General features: G+C 47.9%; 1 protein-coding gene across 4 annotated transcripts in view; it reads left to right on the top strand.

Annotated features, from left to right (window-relative positions):
• The window catches only part of ci (cubitus interruptus), a 583843-nt gene that overhangs the window by 448887 nt on the left and 109956 nt on the right, over positions 1-25000 (top strand). For 3 of the 4 annotated variants that reach the window (XM_070093621.1, XM_070093622.1, XM_070093623.1), the window contains one exon: positions 15419-15538. In XM_070093621.1, coding sequence (XP_069949722.1) covers positions 15419-15538 — 120 coding nt within the window. Of the gene's footprint in view, positions 1-15417; positions 15539-25000 lie in introns of those variants that run through there. The other variant, XM_070093625.1, reaches the window with a different exon arrangement.

The following is a 25000-nucleotide window of genomic DNA, read 5'->3' as shown; positions in this document are numbered from 1 at the left end:
GTTGTGTCCAGCCTTCCTTGTCCACTTGTTGTGTCCAGCCTTGTCCACTTGTTGTGACCAGCCTTGTCCACTTGTTGTGTCCAGCCTTCCTTGTCCACTTGTTGTGTCCAGCCTTCCTTGTCCACTTGTTGTGTCCAGCCTTGTCCACTTGTTGTGTCCAGCCTTGTCCACTTGTTGTGTCCAGCCTTCCTTGTCCACTTGTTGTGTCCAGCCTTCCTTGTCCACTTGTTGTGTCCAGCCTTGTCCACTTGTTGTGTCCAGCCTTCCTTGTCCACTTGTTGTGTCCAGCCTTCCTTGTCCACTTGTTGTGTCCAGCCTTGTCCACTTGTTGTGTCCAGCCTTCCTTGTCCACTTGTTGTGTCCAGCCTTCCTTGTCCACTTGTTGTGTCCAGCCTTCCTTGTCCACTTGTTGTGTCCAGCCTTCCTTGTCCACTTGTTGTGTCCAGCCTTCCTTGTCCACTTGTGTCCAGCCTTCCTTGTCCACTTGTTGTGTTAAGCCTTCCTTGTCCACTTGTTGTGTCCAGCCTTCCTTGTCCACTTGTGTCCAGCCTTGTCCACGTATTGTGTCCAGCCTTCCTTGTCCACTTGTTGTGTCCAGCCTTCCTTGTCCACGTATTGTGTCCAGCCTTCCTTGTCCACGTAGTGTCCAGCCTTCCTTGTCCACTTGTGTCCAGCCTTGTCCACTTGTTGTGTCCAGCCTTGTCCACTTGTTGTGTCCAGCCTTCCTTGTCCACTTGTTGTGTCCAGCCTTCCTTGTCCACTTGTTGTGTCCAGCCTTCCTTGTCCACTTGTTGTGTCCAGCCTTCCTTGTCCACTTGTGTCCAGCCTTCCTTGTCCACTTGTTGTGTTAAGCCTTCCTTGTCCACTTGTTGTGTCCAGCCTTCCTTGTCCACTTGTGTCCAGCCTTGTCCACGTATTGTGTCCAGCCTTCCTTGTCCACTTGTTGTGTCCAGCCTTCCTTGTCCACGTATTGTGTCCAGCCTTCCTTGTCCACGTATTGTGTCCAGCCTTCCTTGTCCACTTGTGTCCAGCCTTGTCCACTTGTTGTGTCCAGCCTTGTCCACTTGTTGTGTCCAGCCTTCCTTGTCCACTTGTTGTGTCCAGTCTACCTTGTTCACTTGTTGTGTCCAGTCTACCTTGTCCACTTGTTGTGTCCAGTCTACCTTGTCCACTTGTTGTGTCCAGTCTACCTTGTTCACTTGTTGTGTCCAGTCTACCTTGTTCACTTGTTGTGTCCAATCTACCTTGTTCACTAGTTCTACCCAGACTATCATTCTGCCCTAAAAGTGTGAAATGGAAGCTTGTTAAATGTTTTGCACTCTGGCACGAGTGTTGTTTTTGTCTTGTCTCTAGTACTGAGCGAACAATTTGTGTGGGAGGATCAGGTGAACGCCTTGCGTGGGCGTGTCCTGGCGTGGGCGTGTAACACGCTAAAGAACCGACCCAACAAGTGGGTGCTTGAGTTCAACCCTCCCCCTTCCCCAGCAGATTCAAGGTGACGAAGATGGGAAGAGGCCAGATTTTTGCAACAAGACTGGTCCCAGAAGTACGAGACTTGAGATGAGAATATTGGTTAATAAAACCTGGTCTTACCTTATTAGAAGACTGAAGAACTAGAGGAGACATGACCACGACGTATGAGGTACTCAGACGTAGATAAGGTAGACAGGGGCTGTGTTGAAGATGAGAGGGAAGATAATACAGGAGCTTAACTCGTTGCCTGGTTAATGAGGTTTACAGCCTGTCCACTACACCATGATCATGTTACCTATTCACCACATTCCACTGTGGTAAAGTAAAATAAATAATTCATATTAAGCGCTAAACCCACGTGGGCCATTTAGCACAAGACGTGATAAAGGCTTCATCCTCCGTCTGCTGAGCGCCAGACAGACGCGCTTCCTGTTTGTCCTCTCCTAGATACTACTAATAATTTATGCAAGTACATGTACAAGGTATACAAGTACATGTACAAGGTATACAAGTACATGTACAAGGTATACAAGTACATGTACAAGGTATACAAGTACATGTACAAGGTATACAAGTACATGTACAAGGTATACAGACCCTAAATGACATCAGTGACATACTACTGTATGGAAAGCCTCTCGTTATGCAGAGCATTTCCGGCAAAATATGTTAGTTTTGTCCCCAGGATGCGACCCACACCAGTCGCTTGACACCCAGGTACCTATTTTACTGATAGGTGAACATGAGCAGCAGGTGTCTTAAGGAAATATGTCCTAATGTTTCCAGCCGTACCGGAGTTCAAACCACAGACCTCATTGTGTGAGCTGAATGCGCTAGCAATCGAGCTACGGCAAAGAGAAGATTCAGGCTGGAGAGAGGTAGTCGCGCTCTGCACAGGGAGAGACGACGGATATCAAAGCTCCGAGGCAACATACTCTGAGTCACAGACAAAAATTTTGGTCAGGTTAATGGAGAACCTCGAGCACAAAATGACTGATGGCTGTTATGATTGATGACGATTAGATAAAAGGACACAAGTACAACTAATGTGATATTTTATTGTGGTAACGTTTCACTCTCCAGGAGCTTTGTCAAGCCGTTACATGGCGGCTTTGAGGGGGGACTTGAGCTAGAGTTCGCCACAGCCACGCTGGCGGGAGATTCATCTGTGGAAACTTGCATTTGTGGTCACAGTGGTGCCCATGCTAACCTCCCTGTGGTGTATAAATATACCTAGTTTGAAGCCCACCCGTTCCTTGGTCTGATCGGTGGTTCTTTACTCTCTTTTTCCAGGAGAGACAAAGAGAGCAAAACTATAAATGAAATTAGAAGAAAATCAAAATACTTCTTTATCCCGTCCCTGTCCTCTTCTCCTCTATATACTGGACTTGTAAATGGTACAAGTCGGAGCGAAACGTCGTCATAAGCTTCTCTCTCCTATGTGTGAGTTGTGTATTGTTCCAGGTGAAGATTAATTAAGACACATGTCCAACACTTAGGTATCTTTATTGATGAAACGTTTCGCCTACACAGTAGACTTCTTCAGTCCAATACAAAGGCAGCAGTAGTAATGAAATAATGATGATGTAATCAGTGTATCAGCCTTGGAGAAAAAGTATTGGTGAGGGTCAGTCCCTCAGCCCTGAGGGCTGAGGGACTGACACACACACACACACACACACACACACACACACACACACACACACACACACACACACACACACACACACACACACACACACACACATGGAAATAACTTATCTGTCACTAGCAAGGACTTGAGCCACCAATCACGAGAGAGACGTGGCGCTTCCCGTGTTGTGATTGGCTCCTCGCCACCAGCAGTCAACCCGCCCTCCTGTTCACTGATAAAGGTGTCTTTGCCTGTTTCTCCTCCCGTTTTTATGCCGTTTGCAGTTTTTTTTCCTTCACCAGTTTGTCGCACATGTGCCCTGCTTATATAATTACCTTGTGCGCTTTATGACCCCCTGTGGGTTTAGCTCTTCATCGAGAATATATATAGATATATATATATATATATATATATATATATATATATATATATATATATATATATATATATATATATATATATATATATGATTCTTAGACGCTGTTCTTGAAGCTGCGTATATGCGTATTCTGTTGAGATGATGACAGTGTGAGATGAGTGATCAGTGTGAGCCGAGTGATCATAGTGTGAGCTGAGTGATCACAGTGTGAGCTGAATGATCATAGTTTGAGCTGAATGATCACAGTTTGAGCTAAATGATCACAGTGTGAGCCGAGTGATCAGTGTGAGCTGAATGATTACAGTGTGAGCTGAGTGATCACAGTGGAGCTGAAGGATCACAGTTTGAGCTGACTTATCACAGTGTGGGCTGAGTGATCCCAGTGTGAGCTAAATGATCACAGTGTAAGATGACAGGTGTTGAGTGACCACAGTGTGAGATGACAGGTGTTTTGAGTGATCAAAGAGATGACAGGTGTTGCAACTCTCTCTGACACGGGTGTCGAGTCACAGCTCCTGCACCCGCCTCTCCTGACCACCTAACCAGAGTGACCCCAGGGGCTAAGTAACCCTCCCCCCCCCCCTCACTACCACTTCACACTTCTTCCCCTCAGATTAAGATATAAAAAACACTGACCACTTGAGACACTTGACCATAATAAACCACTTAATTCAAGAATTATTAACACTGAGTCAATCTTCGCTAGCAGTTCACACCTAACCATAATTTTTTACGGGGTGGGGAGGTAAGCCAGCTAGAGGCCTCGGTCAGATGACCAAAAACTCCAGCAGCGGGTCATCATATGACTAAGACTTGCGTCAGGAAACACTTGTCCTGTTTCCTCACAAACCTTACCTAACCTAAGGTTAGTAAGTTTATTTAGGTACAGGTACACATAAATTATTATACTTAGTAACGTGTGTTTAAATTATCCTCCAGGGTAACCCACAGTAAGTCAGACCAAGTGACTTATTTCCACTGTGGTCCTTTTAACCTTTAAAGTTTAAACAGGTACCAGCAGGTACACTAGTCAAGTAGTCCAGTAGTAACCTAGTCGATAGCGTCCAGTAGTACACTAGTCCAGTAGTATAGTAGTCCATAAGTCCAATAGTCTAGTAGTACATTCGTCCAATGGTACAGTGGTCCATAAGTCCAGTAGTCATTGAGGCCTCCGCACCCCTACACAGCTCCCGGAGAAGAGTATACTGTCCCAGGTCCGGGCTGAAGGGATCACTACATATGTGATGCTACTGTCATACGTCAAGACAGAGACAGAGTGAGTTTCCAGATCTCCCATCTTATTTTCTCAGCCTGATAACTAAGGTAGTGCTGGTAAACAGTATTCTTCGATATTGAAAAGATTTGTTTTTCTTTTCTTGACTCAAAGATTACACTTAAGGTGTCCCGTAGCTTGATTGTTAGCACACTCAGCTCACACTTCATACACTCAGCTCACACTTCATACACTCAGCTCACACTTCATACACTCAGCTCACGCTTCATACACTCAGCTCACGCTTCATACACTCAGCTCACACTTCATACACTCAGCTCACACTTCATACACTCAGCTCACGCTTCATACACTCAGCTCACACTTCATACACTCAGCTCACACTTCATACACTCAGCCCACACTTCATACACTCAGCTCACACTTCATACACTCAGCTCACACTTCATACACTCAGCTCACACTTCATACACTCAGCTCACACTTCATACACTCAGCTCACGCTTCATACACTCAGCTCACACTTCATACACTCAGCTCACACTTCATACACTCAGCTCACGCTTCATACACTCAGCTCACACTTCATACACTCAGCTCACACTTCATACACTCAGCTCACACTTCATACACTCAGCTCACACTTCATACACTCAGCTCACACTTCATACACTCAGCTCACACTTCATACACTCAGCTCACGCTTCATACACTCAGCTCACACTTCATACACTCACCTCACACTTCATACACTCAGCTCACGCTTCATACACTCAGCTCACACTTCATACACTCAGCTCACACTTCATACACTCAGCTCACACTTCATACACTCAGCTCACACTTCATACACTCAGCTCACGCTTCATACACTCAGCTCACGCTTCATACACTCAGCCCACACTTCATACACTCAGCTCACACTTCATACACTCAGCTCACACTTCATACACTCAGCTCACACTTCATACACCCAGCCCACACTTCATACACCCAGCCCACACTTCATACACTCAGCTCACACTTCATACACTCAGCTCACACTTCATACACTCAGCTCACACTTCATACACTCAGCTCACGCTTCATACACTCAGCTCACGCTTCATACACTCAGCCCACACTTCATACACTCAGCTCACACTTCATACACTCAGCTCACACTTCATACACTCAGCTCACACTTCATACACCCAGCCCACACTTCATACACCCAGCCCACACTTCATACACTCAGCTCACACTTCATACACTCAGCTCACACTTCATACACTCAGCTCACACTTCATACACTCAGCTCACACTTCATACACTCAGCTCACGCTTCATACACTCAGCTCACGCTTCATACACTCAGCCCACACTTCATACACTCAGCCCACACTTCATACACTCAGCTCACGCTTCATACACTCAGCTCACACTTCATACACTCAGCTCACACTTCATACACCCAGCCCTCACTTCATACACCCAGCTCACACTTCATACACTCAGCTCACACTTCATACACCCAGCCCACACTTCATACACCCAGCCCACACTTCATACACCCAGCCCACACTTCATACACCCAGCCCACACTTCATACACCCAGCCCACACTTCATACACCCAGCCCACACTTCATACACCCAGCTCTCACTTCATACACCCAGCTCACACTTCATACACCCAGCCCACACTTCATACACTCAGCTCACACTTCATACACCCAGCCCACACTTCATACACCCAGCCCACACTTCATACACCCAGCTCACACTTCATACACCCAGCCCACACTTCATACACCCAGCCCACACTTCATACACCCAGCCCACACTTCATACACCCAGATCACACTTCATACACCCAGCCCACACTTCATACACCCAGCTCACACTTCATACACTCAGCTCACACTTCATACACTCAGCTCACGCTTCATACACTCAGCTCACTTCATACACTCAGCTCACACTTCATACACTCAGCTCACGCTTCATACACTCTGCTCACACTTCATACACTCAGCTCACACTTCATACACTCAGCTCACGCTTCATACACTCAGCTCACGCTTCATACACTCAGCTCACACTTCATACACTCAGCTCACACTTCATACACTCAGCTCACGCTTCATACACTCAGCTCACGCTTCATACACTCAGCTCACACTTCATACACTCAGCTCACACTTCATACACTCAGCCCACGCTTCATACACTCAGCTCACGCTTCATACACTCAGCTCACACTTCATACACTCAGCTCACACTTCATACACTCAGCTCACACTTCATACACTCAGCTCACACTTCATACACTCAGCTCACGCTTCATACACTCAGCTCACACTTCATACACTCAGCTCACACTTCATACACTCAGCTCACACTTCATACACTCAGCTCACGCTTCATACACTCAGCTCACACTTCATACACTCAGCTCACACTTCATACACTCAGCTCACACTTCATACACCCAGCCCACACTTCATACACCCAGCCCACACTTCATACACTCAGCTCACACTTCATACACTCAGCTCACGCTTCATACACCCAGCTCACGCTTCATACACTCAGCTCACACTTCATACACTCAGCTCACACTTCATACACTCAGCTCACACTTCATACACTCAGCCCACACTTCATACACCCAGCCCACACTTCATACACCCAGCCCACACTTCATACACCCAGCCCACACTTCATACACCCAGCCCACACTTCATACACCCAGCTCACACTTCATACACCCAGCTCACACTTCATACACTCAGCTCACACTTCATACACCCAGCCCACACTTCATACACCCAGCCCACACTTCATACACCCAGCTCACACTTCATACACTCAGCTCACACTTCATACACCCAGCCCACACTTCATACACCCAGCCCACACTTCATACACCCAGCTCACACTTCATACACCCAGCCCACACTTCATACACTCAGCTCACACTTCATACACCCAGCCCACACTTCATACACCCAGCCCACACTTCATACACCCAGCTCACACTTCATACACCCAGCCCACACTTCATACACCCAGCCCACACTTCATACACCCAGCCCACACTTCATACACCCAGCCCACACTTCATACACCCAGCCCACACTTCATACACCCAGCTCACACTTCATACACTCAGCTCACACTTCATACACTCAGCTCACGCTTCATACACTCAGCTCACACTTCATACACTCAGCTCACACTTCATACACTCAGCTCACGCTTCATACACTCAGCTCACACTTCATACACTCAGCTCACGCTTCATACACTCAGCTCACGCTTCATACACTCAGCTCACACTTCATACACTCAGCTCACACTTCATACACTCAGCTCACGCTTCATACACTCAGCTCACGCTTCATACACTCAGCTCACACTTCATACACTCAGCTCACACTTCATACACTCAGCCCACGCTTCATACACTCAGCTCACGCTTCATACACTCAGCTCACACTTCATACACTCAGCTCACACTTCATACACTCAGCTCACACTTCATACACTCAGCTCACGCTTCATACACTCAGCTCACACTTCATACTCTCAGCTCACACTTCATACACTCAGCTCACACTTCATACACTCAGCTCACGCTTCATACACTCAGCTCACACTTCATACACTCAGCTCACACTTCATACACTCAGCTCCCACTTCATACACCCAGCCCACACTTCATACACCCAGCCCACACTTCATACACTCAGCTCACACTTCATACACTCAGCTCACGCTTCATACACCCAGCTCACGCTTCATACACTCAGCTCACACTTCATACACTCAGCTCACACTTCATACACTCAGCTCACACTTCATACACCCAGCCCACACTTCATACACCCAGCCCACACTTCATACACCCAGCCCACACTTCATACACCCAGCCCACACTTCATACACCCAGCCCACACTTCATACACCCAGCTCTCACTTCATACACCCAGCTCACACTTCATACACCCAGCTCACACTTCATACACTCAGCTCACACTTCATACACCCAGCCCACACTTCATACACCCAGCCCACACTTCATACACCCAGCTCACACTTCATACACTCAGCTCACACTTCATACACCCAGCCCACACTTCATACACCCAGCCCACACTTCATACACCCAGCTCACACTTCATACACCCAGCCCACACTTCATACACCCAGCCCACACTTCATACACCCAGCCCACACTTCATACACCCAGCCCACACTTCATACACCCAGCCCACACTTCATACACCCAGCTCACACTTCATACACCCAGCTCACACTTCATACACTCAGCTCACACTTCATACACCCAGCCCACACTTCATACACCCAGCCCACACTTCATACACCCAGCTCACACTTCATACACTCAGCTCACACTTCATACACCCAGCCCACACTTCATACACCCAGCCCACACTTCATACACCCAGCTCACACTTCATACACCCAGCCCACACTTCATACACTCAGCTCACACTTCATACACCCAGCCCACACTTCATACACCCAGCCCACACTTCATACACCCAGCCCACACTTCATACACCCAGCCCACACTTCATACACCCAGCCCACACTTCATACACCCAGCCCACACTTCATACACCCAGCTCACACTTCATACACTCAGCTCACACTTCATACACTCAGCTCACGCTTCATACACTCTGCTCACACTTCATACACTCAGCTCACACTTCATACACTCAGCTCACGCTTCATACACTCAGCTCACGCTTCATACACTCAGCTCACGCTTCATACACTCAGCTCACACTTCATACACTCAGCTCACGCTTCATACACTCAGCTCACGCTTCATACACTCAGCTCACACTTCATACACTCAGCTCACACTTCATACACTCAGCCCACGCTTCATACACTCAGCTCACGCTTCATACACTCAGCTCACACTTCATACACTCAGCTCACACTTCATACACTCAGCTCACACTTCATACACTCAGCTCACACTTCATACACTCAGCTCACGCTTCATACACTCAGCTCACACTTCATACACTCAGCTCACGCTTCATACACTCAGCTCACACTTCATACACTCAGCTCACACTTCATACACTCAGCTCACACTTCATACACCCAGCCCACACTTCATACACCCAGCCCACACTTCATACACTCAGCTCACACTTCATACACTCAGCTCACGCTTCATACACCCAGCTCACGCTTCATACACTCAGCTCACACTTCATACACTCAGCTCACACTTCATACACCCAGCCCACACTTCATACACCCAGCCCACACTTCATACACCCAGCCCACACTTCATACACCCAGCCCACACTTCATACACCCAGCCCACACTTCATACACCCAGCCCACACTTCATACACCCAGCTCTCACTTCATACACCCAGCTCACACTTCATACACCCAGCTCACACTTCATACACTCAGCTCACACTTCATACACCCAGCCCACACTTCATACACTCAGCTCACACTTCATACACTCAGCTCACACTTCATACACCCAGCTCACACTTCATACACCCAGCCCACACTTCATACACTCAGCTCACACTTCATACACCCAGCCCACACTTCATACACCCAGCTCACACTTCATACACTCAGCTCACACTTCATACACCCAGCGCACACTTCATACACTCAGCTCACACTTCATACACTCAGCTCACACTTCATACACCCAGCCCACACGTCATACACTCAGCTCACACTTCATACACCCAGCCCACACTTCATACACCCAGCCCACACTTCATACACCCAGCCCACACTTCATACACCCAGCCCACACTTCATACACCCAGCCCACACTTCATACACCCAGCCCACACTTCATACACTCAGCTCACACTTCATACACCCAGCCCACACTTCATACACTCAGCTCACACTTCATACACCCAGCCCACACTTCATACACCCAGCCCACACTTCATACACCCAGCCCACACTTCATACACCCAGCCCACACTTCATACACCCAGCCCACACTTCATACACTCAGCTCACACTTCATACACCCAGCCCACAGTGCCCACTGATACACATAGCCCACCCGGCCCACAGTAACACATCCAGCCCACAGTAACACATCCAGCCCACACTAACACATCCAGCCCACAGTAACACATCCAGCCCACAGTAACACATCCAGCCCACAGTAACACATCCAGCCCACAGTAACACATCCAGCCCACAGTAACACATCCAGCCCACAGTAACACATCCAGCCCACAGTAACACATCCAGCCCACAGTAACACATCCAGCCCACAGTAACACATCCAGCTCACAGTAACACATCCAGACACACTAACACATCCAGCCCACAGTAACACATCCAGACACACTAACACATCCAGCCCACACTAACACATCCAGCCCACAGTAACACATCCAGCCCACAGCAACACATCCAGCCCACAGTAACACATCCAGCCACACTGACACATCCAGCCCACAGTAACACATCCAGCTCACAGTAACACATCCAGCCCACAGTAACACATCCAGCCCACAGTAACACATCCAGCTCACAGTAACACTTCCAGCCCACAGTAACACATCCAGCTCACAGTAACACATCCAGCTCACAGTAACACATCTCAGCTCACACTAACACATCCAGCCCACAGTAACACATCCAGCTCACAGTAACACATCCAGCTCACAGTAACACATCCAGCTCACAGTAACACATCCAGCTCACAGTAACACATCCAGCCCACAGTAACACATCCAGCTCACAGTAACACATCCAGCTCACACTAACACATCCAGCCCACAGTAACACATCCAGCTCACACTAACACATCCAGCCCACAGTAACACATCCAGCCACACTAACACATCCAGCCCACAGTAACACATCCAGCCACACTAACACATCCAGCCACACTAATACATCCTGCTCACAGTAACACATCCAGCCACACTAACATATCCAGCCCACAGTAACACATCCAGCCACACTAACACATCCAGCCCACAGTAACACATCCAGCCCACACTAACACATCCAGCCCACAGTAACACATCCAGCCCACACTAACACATCCAGCCCACAGTAACACATCCAGCCCACAGTAACACATCCAGCCACACTAACACATCCAGCCCACACTAACACATCCAGCCCACAGTAACACATCCAGCCCACAGTAACACATCCAGCCCACAGTAACACACCCAGCCCACAGTAACACATCCAGCCCACAGTAACACACCCAGCCCACAGTAACACACCCAGCCCACAGTAACATACCCAGCCCACAGTAACACATCCAGCCCACAGTAACACAGCCCACAGTAACACACCCAGCCCACAGTAACACACCCAGCCCACAGTAACACATCCAGCCCACAGTAACACATCCAGCGCACAGTAACACACCCAGCCCACAGTAACACACCCAGCCCACAGCAACACATCCAGCCCACAATAACACATCCAGCCCACAGTAACACACCCAGCCCACACTAACACATACAACCCACACTAACACATATAGCCCACACTAACACAAGCGGGGTTCCACAGGGGTCAGTCCTAGGACCTGTGCTGTTCTTGGTATATGTGAACGACGTAACGGAAGGGATAGACTCAGAAGTGTCCTTGTTTGCAGATGATGTGAAGTTAATGAGAAGAATCAAATTGGATGAGGATCAGGCAGGACTACAAAGAGATCTGGACAGGCTACAAGCCTGGTCCAGTAACTGGCTTCTTGAATTTAACCCTGCCAAATGCAAAGTCATGAAGATTGGGGACGGGCAAAGAAGACCGCAGACACAATATAGTTTAGATGGCCAAAGACTGCAAACTTCATTCAAGGAAAACGATCTGGGGGTGAGTATAACACCGAGCATATCTCCTGAGGCGCACATCAATCAGATAACTGCTGCAGCATACGGGTGCCTGGCAAACCTACGGATAGCGTTCCGATACCTCAGTAAGGATTCGTTCAAGACTCTGTATACCATTTACGTCAGGCCCATACTGGAGTATGTAGCACCAGTTTGGAATCCACACCTAGTCAAGCACGTCAAGAAATTAGAAAAGATGCAAAGGTTTGCAACAAGACTAGTCCCAGAGCTACGGGGATTGTCCTACGAAGAAAGGTTGAGGGAAATCGGCCTGACGACACTGGAGGACAGGAGGGTCAGGGGAGACATGATAACGACATATAAAATACTGCGCGGAATAGACAAGGTGGACAAAGTCGGGATGTTCCAGAGATGGGACACAGACACAAGAGGTCACAATTGGAAGTTGAAGACTCAGATGAATCAAAGGGATCTTAGGAAGTATTTCTTCAGTCATAGAGTAGTCAGGCCATGGAATAGCCTAGAAAGTGATGTGGTGGAGGCAGGAACCATACATAGTTTTAAGGCGAGGTATGATAAAGCTCATGGAGCAGGGAGAGAGAGGACCTAGTAGTAATCAGTGAAGAGGCGGGGCCAGGAGCTATGACTCGACCCCTGCAACCACAAATAGGTGAGTACATACAACCCACACTAACAACCTTCACGTGCTGGTACTGCTGAGCGATGCAGTACGAGAGTGAACGATACTTAAGGAGATTTGACTGTATTTGCAAATGACTCAATTCTCGTCAGTCAGCGCACTAAATCACTGGTTGAGAAGTGGGCGTGTGCCGCATTGCGCATGCTTGCGTGCCCAGCATGTGTTTCCTGCATCGCTACGCTCTTCCTGATGCACGCATCAACGCGCCCACACACGCAAGCGTGTGCACAAACAAACGCGAGCTCCCGCGCGCATACACACAAGCAACAAGCCGAGTGTCTATCGACAGGTACCTTTAATAACTAGTAACTACTATTACCAACCCCCCCACACACACGCACACTCACCTGACAACTAGGTGAGTACGTACACACACACACACACACACACACACACACACACACACACACACACACACACACACACACACACACACACACACACACACACACACACACACACACACACACACACACACGCATTAATATAGGCCTGATAGACTACAGGGCACTGTAACACTGTAGGATATTGTAACACACTACAAGGTACTGTAATATTGTGTGGGGACGGTGGGCACAGTAGACCCGGCGGGTACTGCCCAGGATCGCCAAGTAATTGCAGCGGGTTGGTCACTGGTGGAGTCCAGCACAGTTTATTGTCTCTGTTATGTTATACTGAGTACCTGGCAGTGACACCAGGCAGTGACACCTGGCAACCCCTGACGCTCTTACTCTTGACACTCTTAACGCATGCCACTCTCAGTAACTCTTGACGCTCTTAGTATAAAATGTTATAATAATGTTGAGTGTGTGTGTGTGAGCGCCATCTGTGTGGTAGCGGCGGCCTAGTTTCTTCCTTCGAGCCCCGTGAGGGCGGGGAATGGGGCTAGGCCTGGGGACAGTTGGTCCCAGAAGATGAGGAGGTACTTGTACCTCCTCGTCTTCTGGGACTTGTACCTCCTCCCATGGCAGACATAGGTCTGAGACGCTCCCATGACAGGGAGCCAAGGCCGGGTCACCATCTGGAAAAGACCCGGACCGGGAGAGTACCGGCGAATCCAGGAGGAGGCACTCCCAGCTGTCCCCCAGGTGGAGGATTGGTGTGGAGGGGGTACACAAGGCGGCCGGCGGACATTTAAGCGACATTTCCTTCTCCTAAATAAGTAATAAAAATAATAATAATATTGCAACAAGAATATGATACAACTTATATAGACCATAGCTGATACCAGCTATGGTTAATTTTTATCCCCCAGGATGCGACCCACACCAGTCGACTAACACTCGGGTACTGCTGGGTAAACAGGGACAGCAGGTGTCTCAAGGAAACACGTCCTAATGTGTCCACCTGTACCGGGAATCAAGGTTTGACACAGGCACTCACAAGTACACTTATCGTGCATAGCAACGTGTGTGTAAATTACCCAGAATAATTCATGGAGTATACCTGGAGGGGGAGTTAGCCTGCCAGGATAACCCAGTCATAAAAAAATACTCTGCCTGACTGTTGTCTATACTGTGGTCCTCCTCCTCCCCCAGGATTCAACACACAACAGTGAGCTAGCAGCCAGGTACCTGCTTAGTGCTAGGTGTGAAGAGGGGGCAGCAGGTGTAAGGGTACATGCCCAACGTGTTCACCTGTGCCAAGGATCGTTCCTTGGTCCTTGGGAGGAGGGTATCACATTGCTTGACCTGTATGATGGTCTTTCAGCAACAACAGTACCTACCGTGTCCCGTCTGACTGCTGGATTCAGCCTCGTCTGAGGCGCTGTAGTGTGCTGTAACCCACTGTAGTGTGCTGTAACCCACTGTAGTGTGCTGTAACCCACTGTAGTGTGCTGTAACTCACTGTAGTGTACTGTAACCCACTGTAGTGTGCTGTAACTCACTGTAGTGTGCTGTAACCCACTGTAGTGTGCTGTAACCCACTGTAGTGTACTGTAACCCACTGTAGTGTACTGTAACCCACTGTAGTGTGCTGTAACCCACTGTAGTGTACTGTAACCCACTGTAGTGTGCTGTAACTCACTGTAGTGTACTGTAACCCACTGTAGTGTGCTGTAACCCACTGTAGTGTGCTGTAACTCACTGTAGTGTGCTGTAACCCACTGTAGTGTACTGTAACGCTGTTTTTCTTGTCTTTCAGGACTGTCAGTGGGCGGTGACTACCTCGGCATGAGTGGGCTAGCAGCTACACGTCTGAGTGACCCTCACCTACTACCTTCTTCTACTCTCACCTCCACCGACCTCCCCTCCTTCCTGGACGGTGAGTTACTGCTACTCTCTGTGTATGCAACTAAATTTTAAAAGGGTGTGAAGGGGTAAGCCAGCGGAAGGCTTCGGTCAGATGATCAAAAGCTCCAGGGCAGGGTCATCATATGACCGAGACCCGCGTCAGGAAACACTTAGTATCCAGTTTCCTGACGAACCTTACCTGACCTAACATAGCGTGAAGCGCTATGTCAGGGAGTGCTGGAGGCTCGAACCTCCGAGACACAGGGTACTGTGTCCACTTGTAACTTGTGGTTAGGGTCTTTTGAAGTGTTCAGGTCCTTGATGTAAGTGTTCAGGTCCTTGATGTAAGTGTTCAGGTCCTTGATGCAAGTGTTCAGGTCCTTGATGTAAGTGTTCAGGTCCTTGATGTAAGTGTTCAGGTCCTTGATGTAAGTGTTCAGGTCCTTGATGTAAGTGTTCAGGTCCTTGATGCAAGTGTTCAGGTCCTTGATGCAAGTGTTCAGGTCCTTGATGTAAGTGTTCAGGTCCTTGATGTAAGTGTTCAGGTCCTTGATGTAAGTGTTCAGGTCCTTGATGCAAGTGTTCAGGTCCTTGATGCAAGTGTTCAGGTCCTTGATGCAAGTGTTCAGGTCCTTGATGTAAGTGTTCAGGTCCTTGACGTAAGTGTTCAGGTCCTTGATGCAAGTGTTCAGGTCCTTGATGCAAGTGTTCAGGTCCTTGATGCAAGTGTTCAGGTCCTTGATGTAAGTGTTCAGGTCCTTGATGTAAGTGTTCAGGTCCTTGATGTAAGTGTTCAGGTCCTTGATGTAAGTGTTCAGGTCCTTGATGTAAGTGTTCAGGTCCTTGATGTAAGTGTTCAGGTCCTTGATGCAGGTGTTCAGGTCTATGATGTAAGTTTTCAGGTCCTTGATGCAAGTGTTCAGGTCTTTGATGTAAGTTTTCAGGTCCTTGATGTAAGTGTTCAGGTCCTTGATGCAAGCATTCAGGTCTTTGATGCAAGTTTTCAGGTCCTTGATGTAAGTGTTCAGGTCCTTGATGTAAGTGTTCAGGTCTTTGATGTAAGTGTTCAGGTCCTTGATGCAAGTGTTCAGGTCCTTGATGTAAGTTTTCAGGTCTTTGATGCAAGTGTTCAGGTCCTTGATGTAAGTTTTCAGGTCTTTGATGTAAGTGTTCAGGTCCTTGATGTAAGTTTTCAGGTCCTTGATGTAAGTTTTCAGGTCCTTGATGTAAGTTTTCAGGTCCTTGATGTAAGTTTTCAGGTCTTTGATGCAAGTGTTCAGGTCCTTGATGTAAGTTTTCAGGTCTTTGATGTAAGTGTTCAGGTCCTTGATGTAAGTTTTCAGGTCTTTGATGCAAGTGTTCAGGTCCTTGATGTAAGTTTTCAGGTCTTTGATGTAAGTGTTCAGGTCCTTGATGTAAGTTTTCAGGTCTTTGATGCAAGTGTTCAGGTCCTTGATGTAAGTTTTCAGGTCTTTGATGTAAGTGTTCAGGTCCTTGATGTAAGTTTTCACGTCCTTGATGTAAGTTTTCAGGTCCTTGATGTAAGTTTTCAGGTCTTTGATGTAAGTGTTCAGGTCCTTGATGTAAGTTTTCAGGTCCTTGATGTAAGTTTTCAGGTCTTTGATGTAAGTTTTCAGGTCCTTGATGTAAGTTTTCAGGTCCTTGATGTAAGTTTTCAGGTCTTTGATGTAAGTTTTCAGGTCCTTGATGTAAGTTTTCAGGTCCTTGATGTAAGTTTTCAGGTCTTTGATGTAAGTTTTCAGGTCTTTGATGTAAGTTTTCAGGTCCTTGATGTAAGTTTTCAGGTCTTTGATGTAAGTTTTCAGGTCTTTGATGTAAGTTTTCAGGTCCTTGATGTAAGTTTTCAGGTCTTTGATGTAAGTTTTCAGGTCCTTGATGTAAGTTTTCAGGTCTTTGATGTAAGTTTTCAGGTCCTTGATGTAAGTTTTCAGGTCTTTGATGTAAGTGTTCAGGTCCTTGATGTAAGTTTTCAGGTCTTTGATGTAAGTGTTCAGGTCTTTGATGTAAGTTTTCAGGTCCTTGATGTAAGTTTTCAGGTCTTTGATGTAAGTTTTCAGGTCCTTGATGTAAGTTTTCAGGTCCTTGATGTAAGTTTTCAGGTCTTTGATGTAAGTTTTCAGGTCTTTGATGTAAGTTTTCAGGTCCTTGATGTAAGTTTTCAGGTATTTGATGTAAGTGTTCAGGTCCTTGATGTAAGTTTTCAGGTCTTTGATGTAAGTGTTCAGGTCTTTGATGTAAGTTTTCAGGTCCTTGATGTAAGTTTTCAGGTCTTTGATGTAAGTTTTCAGGTCCTTGATGTAAGTTTTCAGGTCCTTGATGTAAGTTTTCAGGTCTTTGATGTAAGTTTTCAGGTCCTTGATGTAAGTTTTCAGGTCTTTGATGTAAGTTTTCAGGTCCTTGATGTAAGTTTTCAGGTCCTTGATGTAAGTTTTCAGGTCTTTGATGTAAGTTTTCAGGTCCTTGATGTAAGTTTTCAGGTCTTTGATGCAAGTTTTCAGGTCTTTCAGGGATGATTTAGGTCTGGTATAAACTTCGGTAATTGATACCAACAAATTGGTTTAAAAAAGATATATTTATTAGAAAACGTTTTGGTCCTGGGACCGAAACGAGAGTTACCTGATAATATATACCTGGAGACTACTGTAGGGTTTCCTTCACACCACCATATATACCTGGAGACTACTGTAGGGTTTCCTTCCCAACCTTCACACCACCATATATACCTGGAGACTACTGTAGGGTTTCCTTCCCAACCTTCACACCACCATATATACGTGGAGGCTACTGTAGGGTTTCCTTCCCAACCTTCACACCACCATATATACCTGGAGACTACTGTAGGGTTTCCTTCCCAACCTTCACACCACCATATATACCTGGAGACTACTGTAGGGTTTCCTTCCCAACCTTCACACCACCATATATACCTGGAGGCTACTGTAGGGTTTCCTCCCCAACCGTCACACCACCATATATACCTGGAGACTACTGTAGGGTTTCCTTCCCAACCTTCACACCACCATATATACCTGGAGGCTACTGTAGGGTTTCCTTCCCAACCTTCACACCACCATATATACGTGGAGGCTACTGTAGGGTTTCCTTCCCAACCTTCACACCACCATATATACCTGGAGGCTACTGTAGGGTTTCCTCCCCAACCTTCACACCACCATATATACGTGGAGGCTACTGTAGGGTTTCCTTCCCAACCTTCACACCACCATATATACCTGGAGACTACTGTAGGGTTTCCTTCCCAACCTTCACACCACCATATATACCTGGAGGCTACTGTAGGGTTTCCTTCCCAACCTTCACACCACCATATATACGTGGAGGCTACTGAAGGGTTTCCTTCCCAACCTTCACACCACCATATATACGTGGAGGCTACTGAAGGGTTTCCTTCCCAACCTTCACACCACCATATATACCTGGAGGCTACTGTAGAGTTTCCTCCCCAACCTTCACACCACCATATATACGTGGAGGCTACTGTAGGGTTTCCTTCCCAACCTTCACACCACCATATATACCTGGAGGCTACTGTAGGGTTTCCTTCCCAACCTTCACACCACCATATATACCTGGAGGCTACTGTAGGGTTTCCTCCCCAACCTTCACACCACCATATATACCTGGAGGCTACTGTAGGGTTTCCTCCCCAACCTTCACACCACCATATATACGTGGAGGCTACTGTAGGGTTTCCTTCCCAACCTTCACACCACCATATATACCTGGAGGCTACTGTAGGGTTTCCTTCCCAACCTTCACACCACCATATATACGTGGAGGCTACTGTAGGGTTTCCTTCCCAACCTTCACACCACCATATATACCTGGAGGCTACTGTAGGGTTTCCTTCCCAACCTTCACACCACCATATATACGTGGAGGCTACTGTAGGGTTTCCTTCCCAACCTTCACACCACCATATATACCTGGAGGCTACTGTAGGGTTTCCTTCCCAACCTTCACACCACCATATATACCTGGAGGCTACTGTAGGGTTTCCTTCCCAACCTTCACACCACCATATATACCTGGAGGCTACTGTAGGGTTTCCATCCCAACCTTCACACCACCATATATACGTGGAGGCTACTGTAGGGTTTCCTTCCCAACCTTCACACCACCATATATACGTGGAGGCTACTGTAGGGTTTCCTTCCCAACCTTCACACCACCATATATACCTGGAGGCTACTGTAGGGTTTCCTTCCCAACCTTCACACCACCATATATACGTGGAGGCTACTGTAGAGTTTCCTCCCCAACCTTCACACCACCATATATACCTGGAGGCTACTGTAGGGTTTCCTTCCCAACCTTCACACCACCATATATACCTGGAGGCTACTGTAGGGTTTCCTTCCCAACCTTCACACCACCATATATACCTGGAGGCTACTGTAGGGTTTCCTTCACACCACCATATATACGTGGAGGCTACTGTAGGGTTTCCTTCCCAACCTTCACACCACCATATATACCTGGAGGCTACTGTAGAGTTTCCTCCCCAACCTTCACACCACCATATATACGTGGAGGCTACTGTAGGGTTTCCTTCCCAACCTTCACACCACCATATATACCTGGAGGCTACTGTAGGGTTTCCTTCCCAACCTTCACACCACCATATATACCTGGAGGCTACTGTAGGGTTTCCTTCCCAACCTTCACACCACCATATATACGTGGAGGCTACTGTAGGGTTTCCTTCCCAACCTTCACACCACCATATATACCTGGAGGCTACTGTAGGGTTTCCTTCCCAACCTTCACACCACCATATATACGTGGAGGCTACTGTAGGGTTTCCTTCCCAACCTTCACACCACCATATATACCTGGAGGCTACTGTAGGGTTTCCTTCCCAACCTTCACACCACCATATATACCTGGAGGCTACTGTAGGGTTTCCTTCCCAACCTTCACACCACCATATATACCTGGAGGCTACTGTAGGGTTTCCATCCCAACCTTCACACCACCATATATACGTGGAGGCTACTGTAGGGTTTCCTTCCCAACCTTCACACCACCATATATACGTGGAGGCTACTGTAGGGTTTCCTTCCCAACCTTCACACCACCATATATACCTGGAGGCTACTGTAGGGTTTCCTTCCCAACCTTCACACCACCATATATACGTGGAGGCTACTGTAGAGTTTCCTCCCCAACCTTCACACCACCATATATACCTGGAGGCTACTGTAGGGTTTCCTTCCCAACCTTCACACCACCATATATACCTGGAGGCTACTGTAGGGTTTCCTTCCCAACCTTCACACCACCATATATACCTGGAGGCTACTGTAGGGTTTCCTTCCCAACCTTCACACCACCATATATACGTGGAGGCTACTGTAGGGTTTCCTTCCCAACCTTCACACCACCATATATACCTGGAGGCTACTGTAGAGTTTCCTCCCCAACCTTCACACCACCATATATACGTGGAGGCTACTGTAGGGTTTCCTTCCCAACCTTCACACCACCATATATACCTGGAGGCTACTGTAGGGTTTCCTTCCCAACCTTCACACCACCATATATACCTGGAGGCTACTGTAGGGTTTCCTTCCCAACCTTCACACCACCATATATACGTGGAGGCTACTGTAGGGTTTCCTTCCCAACCTTCACACCACCATATATAAGTGGAGGCTACTGTAGGGTTTCCTTCCCAACCTTCACACCACCATATATACCTGGAGGCTACTGTAGGTTTTCCTCCCCAACCTTCACACCACCATATATACGTGGAGGCTACTGTAGAGTTTCCTCCTCAACCTTCACACCATATATACGTGGAGGCTACTGTAGGGTTTCCTCCCCAACCTTCACACCACCATATATACCTGGAGGCTACTGTAGGGTTTCCTCCCCAACCTTCACACCACCATATATACGTGGAGGCTACTGTAGGGTTTCCTTCCCAACCTTCACACCACCATATATACGTGGAGGCTACGGTAGGGTTTCCTTCCCAACCTTCACACCACCATATATACGTGGAGGCTACTGTAGGGTTTCCTCCTCAACCTTCACACCACCATATATACCTGGAGGCTACTGTAGGGTTTCCTTCCCAACCTTCACACCACCATATATACGTGGAGGCTACTGTAGGGTTTCCTCCCCAACCGTCACACCACCATATATACCTGGAGGCTACTGTAGGGTTTCCTCCCCAACCTTCACACTACCATATATACCTGGAGGCTACTGTAGGGTTTCCTTCCCAACCTTCCCACCACCATATATACCTGGAGGCTACTGTAGGGTTTCCTCCCCAACCTTCACACCACCATATATACCTGGAGGTTACTGTAGGGTTTCCTTCCCAACCTTCACACCACCATATATACCTGGAGGCTACTGTAGGGTTTCCTCCCCAACCTTCACACCACCATATATACCTGGAGGTTACTGTAGGGTTTCATTCCCAACCTTCACACCACCATATATACCTGGAGGCTACTGTAGGGTTTCCTTCCCAACCTTCACACCACCATATATACGTGGAGGCTACTGTAGGGTTTCATTCCCAACCTTTACACCATATATACGTGGAGGCTACTGTAGGGTTTCCTTCCCAACCTTCACACCACCATATATACCTGGAGGCTACTGTAGGGTTTTCTTCCCAACCTTCACACCACCATATATACGTGGAGGCTACTGTAGGGTTTCCTCCCCAACCTTCACACCACCATATATACGTGGAGGCTACTGTAGAGTTTCCTCCCCAACCTTCACACCATATAGACGTGGAGGCTACTGTAGGGTTTCCTCCCCAACCTTCACACCACCATATATACGTGGAGGCTACTGTAGGGTTTCCTCCCCAACCTTCACACCACCATATATACCTGGAGGCTACTGTAGGGTTTCCTTCCCAACCTTCACACCACCGTATATACGTGGAGGCTACTGTAGGGTTTCCTTCCCAACCTTCACACCACCATATATACGTGGAGGCTACTGTAGGGTTTCCTTCCCAACCTTCACACCATCATATATACCTGGAGGCTACTGTAGGGTTTCCTTCCCAACCTTCACACCACCATATATACGTGGAGGCTGCTGTAGGGTTTCCTTCCCAACCTTCACTCCACCATATATACGTGGAGGCTGCTGTAGGGTTTCCTTCCCAACCTTCACACCACCATATATACCTGGAGGCTACTGTAGGGTTTCCTTCCCAACCTTCACACCACCATATATACCTGGAGGCTACTGTAGGGTTTCCTCCCCAACCTTCACACCACCATATATACGTGGAGGTTACTGTAGGGTTTCCTCCCCAACCTTCACACCACCATATATACGTGGAGGCTACTGTAGGGTTTCCTTCCCAACCTTCACACCACCATATATACCTGGAGGCTACTGTAGGGTTTCCTTCCCAACCTTCACACCACCATATATACGTGGAGGCTACTGTAGGGTTTCCTTCCCAACCTTCACTCCACCATATATACGTGGAGGCTGCTGTAGGGTTTCCTTCCCAACCTTCACACCACCATATATACCTGGAGGCTACTGTAGGGTTTCCTTCCCAACCTTCACACCACCATATATACCTGGAGGCTACTGTAGGGTTTCCTCCCGAACCTTCACACCACCATATATACGTGGAGGTTACTGTAGGGTTTCCTCCCCAACCTTCACACCACCATATATACGTGGAGGCTACTGTAGGGTTTCCTTCCCAACCTTCACACCACCATATATACCTGGAGGCTACTGTAGGGTTTCCTTCCCAACCTTCACACCACCATATATACGTGGAGGCTACTGTAGGGTTTCCTCCCCAATCTTCACACCACCGTATATACCTGGAGGCTACTGTAGGGTTTCCTTCCCAAACTTCACACCACCATATATACCTGGAGGCTACTGTAGGGTTTCCTTCCCAACCTTCACACCACCATATATACCTGGAGGCTACTGTAGGGTTTCCTTCCCAACCTTCACACCATATATACCTGGAGGCTACTGTAGGGTTTCCTTCCCAACCTTCACACCACCATATATACGTGGAGGCTACTGTAGGGTTTCCTCCCCAACCTTCACACCACCATATATACCTGGAGGCTACTGTAGGGTTTCCTTCCCAACCTTCACACCACCATATATACCTGGAGGGTACTGTAGGGTTTCCTTCCCAACCTTCACACCACCATATATACCTGGAGGCTACTGTAGGGTTTCCTTCCCAACCTTCACACCACCATATATACCTGGAGGCTACTGTAGGGTTTCCTTCCCAACCTTCACACCACCATATATACGTGGAGGCTACTGTAGGGTTTCCTCCCCAACCTTCACACCACCATATATACGTGGAGGCTACTGTAGGGTTTCCTTCCCAACCTTCACACCACCATATATACCTGGAGGCTACTGTAGGGTTTCCTTCCCAACCTTCACACCACCATATATACCTGGAGGCTACTGTAGGGTTTCCTCCCCAACCTTCACACAACCATATATACGTGGAGGCTACTGTAGGGTTTCCTCCCCAACCTTCACACAACCATATATACCTGGAGGCTACTGTAGGGTTTCCTCCCCAACCTTCACACCACCATATATACGTGGAGGCTACTGTAGAGTTTCCTCCCCAACCTTCACACAACCATATATACCTGGAGGCTACTGTAGGGTTTCCTCCCCAACCTTCACACCACCATATATACCTGGAGGCTACTGTAGGGCTTCCTTCCCAACCTTCACACCACCATATATACCTAGAGGCTACTGTAGGGTTTCCTCCCCAACCTTCACACCACCATATATACCTGGAGGCTACTGTAGGGCTTCCTTCCCAACCTTCACACCACCATATATACCTAGAGGCTACTGTAGGGTTTCCTCCCCAACCTTCACACCATATATACCTGAAGGCTACTGTAGGGTTTCCTCCCCAACCTTCACACCACCATATATACCTGGAGGCTACTGTAGGGTTTCCTTCCCAACCTTCACACAACCATATATACCTGGAGGCTACTGTAGGGCTTCCTTCCCAACCTTCACAGCACCATATATACGTGGAGGCTACTGTAGGGTTTCCTTCCCAACCTTCACACCACCATATATACCTGGAGGCTACTGTAGGGTTTCCTCCCCAACCTTCACACCACCATATATACGTGGAGGCTACTGTAGGGTTTCCTTCCCAACCTTCACACCACCATATATACGTGGAGGCTACTGTAGGGTTTCCTCCCCAACCTTCACACCACCATATATACGTGGAGGCTACTGTAGGGTTTCCTCCCCAACCTTCACCACCATATATACGTGGAGGTTACTGTCGGGTTTCCTCCCCAACCTTCACACCACCATATATACGTGGAGGCTACTGTAGGGTTTCCTTCCCAACCTTCACACCACCATATATACGTGGAGGCTACTGTAGGGTTTCCTCCCCAACCTTCACACCACC

This window comes from Cherax quadricarinatus, chromosome 43 (assembly GCF_038502225.1).
Source record: "Cherax quadricarinatus isolate ZL_2023a chromosome 43, ASM3850222v1, whole genome shotgun sequence".
NCBI classification, from domain to species: domain Eukaryota; kingdom Metazoa; phylum Arthropoda; class Malacostraca; order Decapoda; family Parastacidae; genus Cherax; species Cherax quadricarinatus.
The sequence above is the reverse complement of the archived record's forward strand: the minus strand, read 5'-3'. Positions and strand labels throughout refer to the sequence as shown.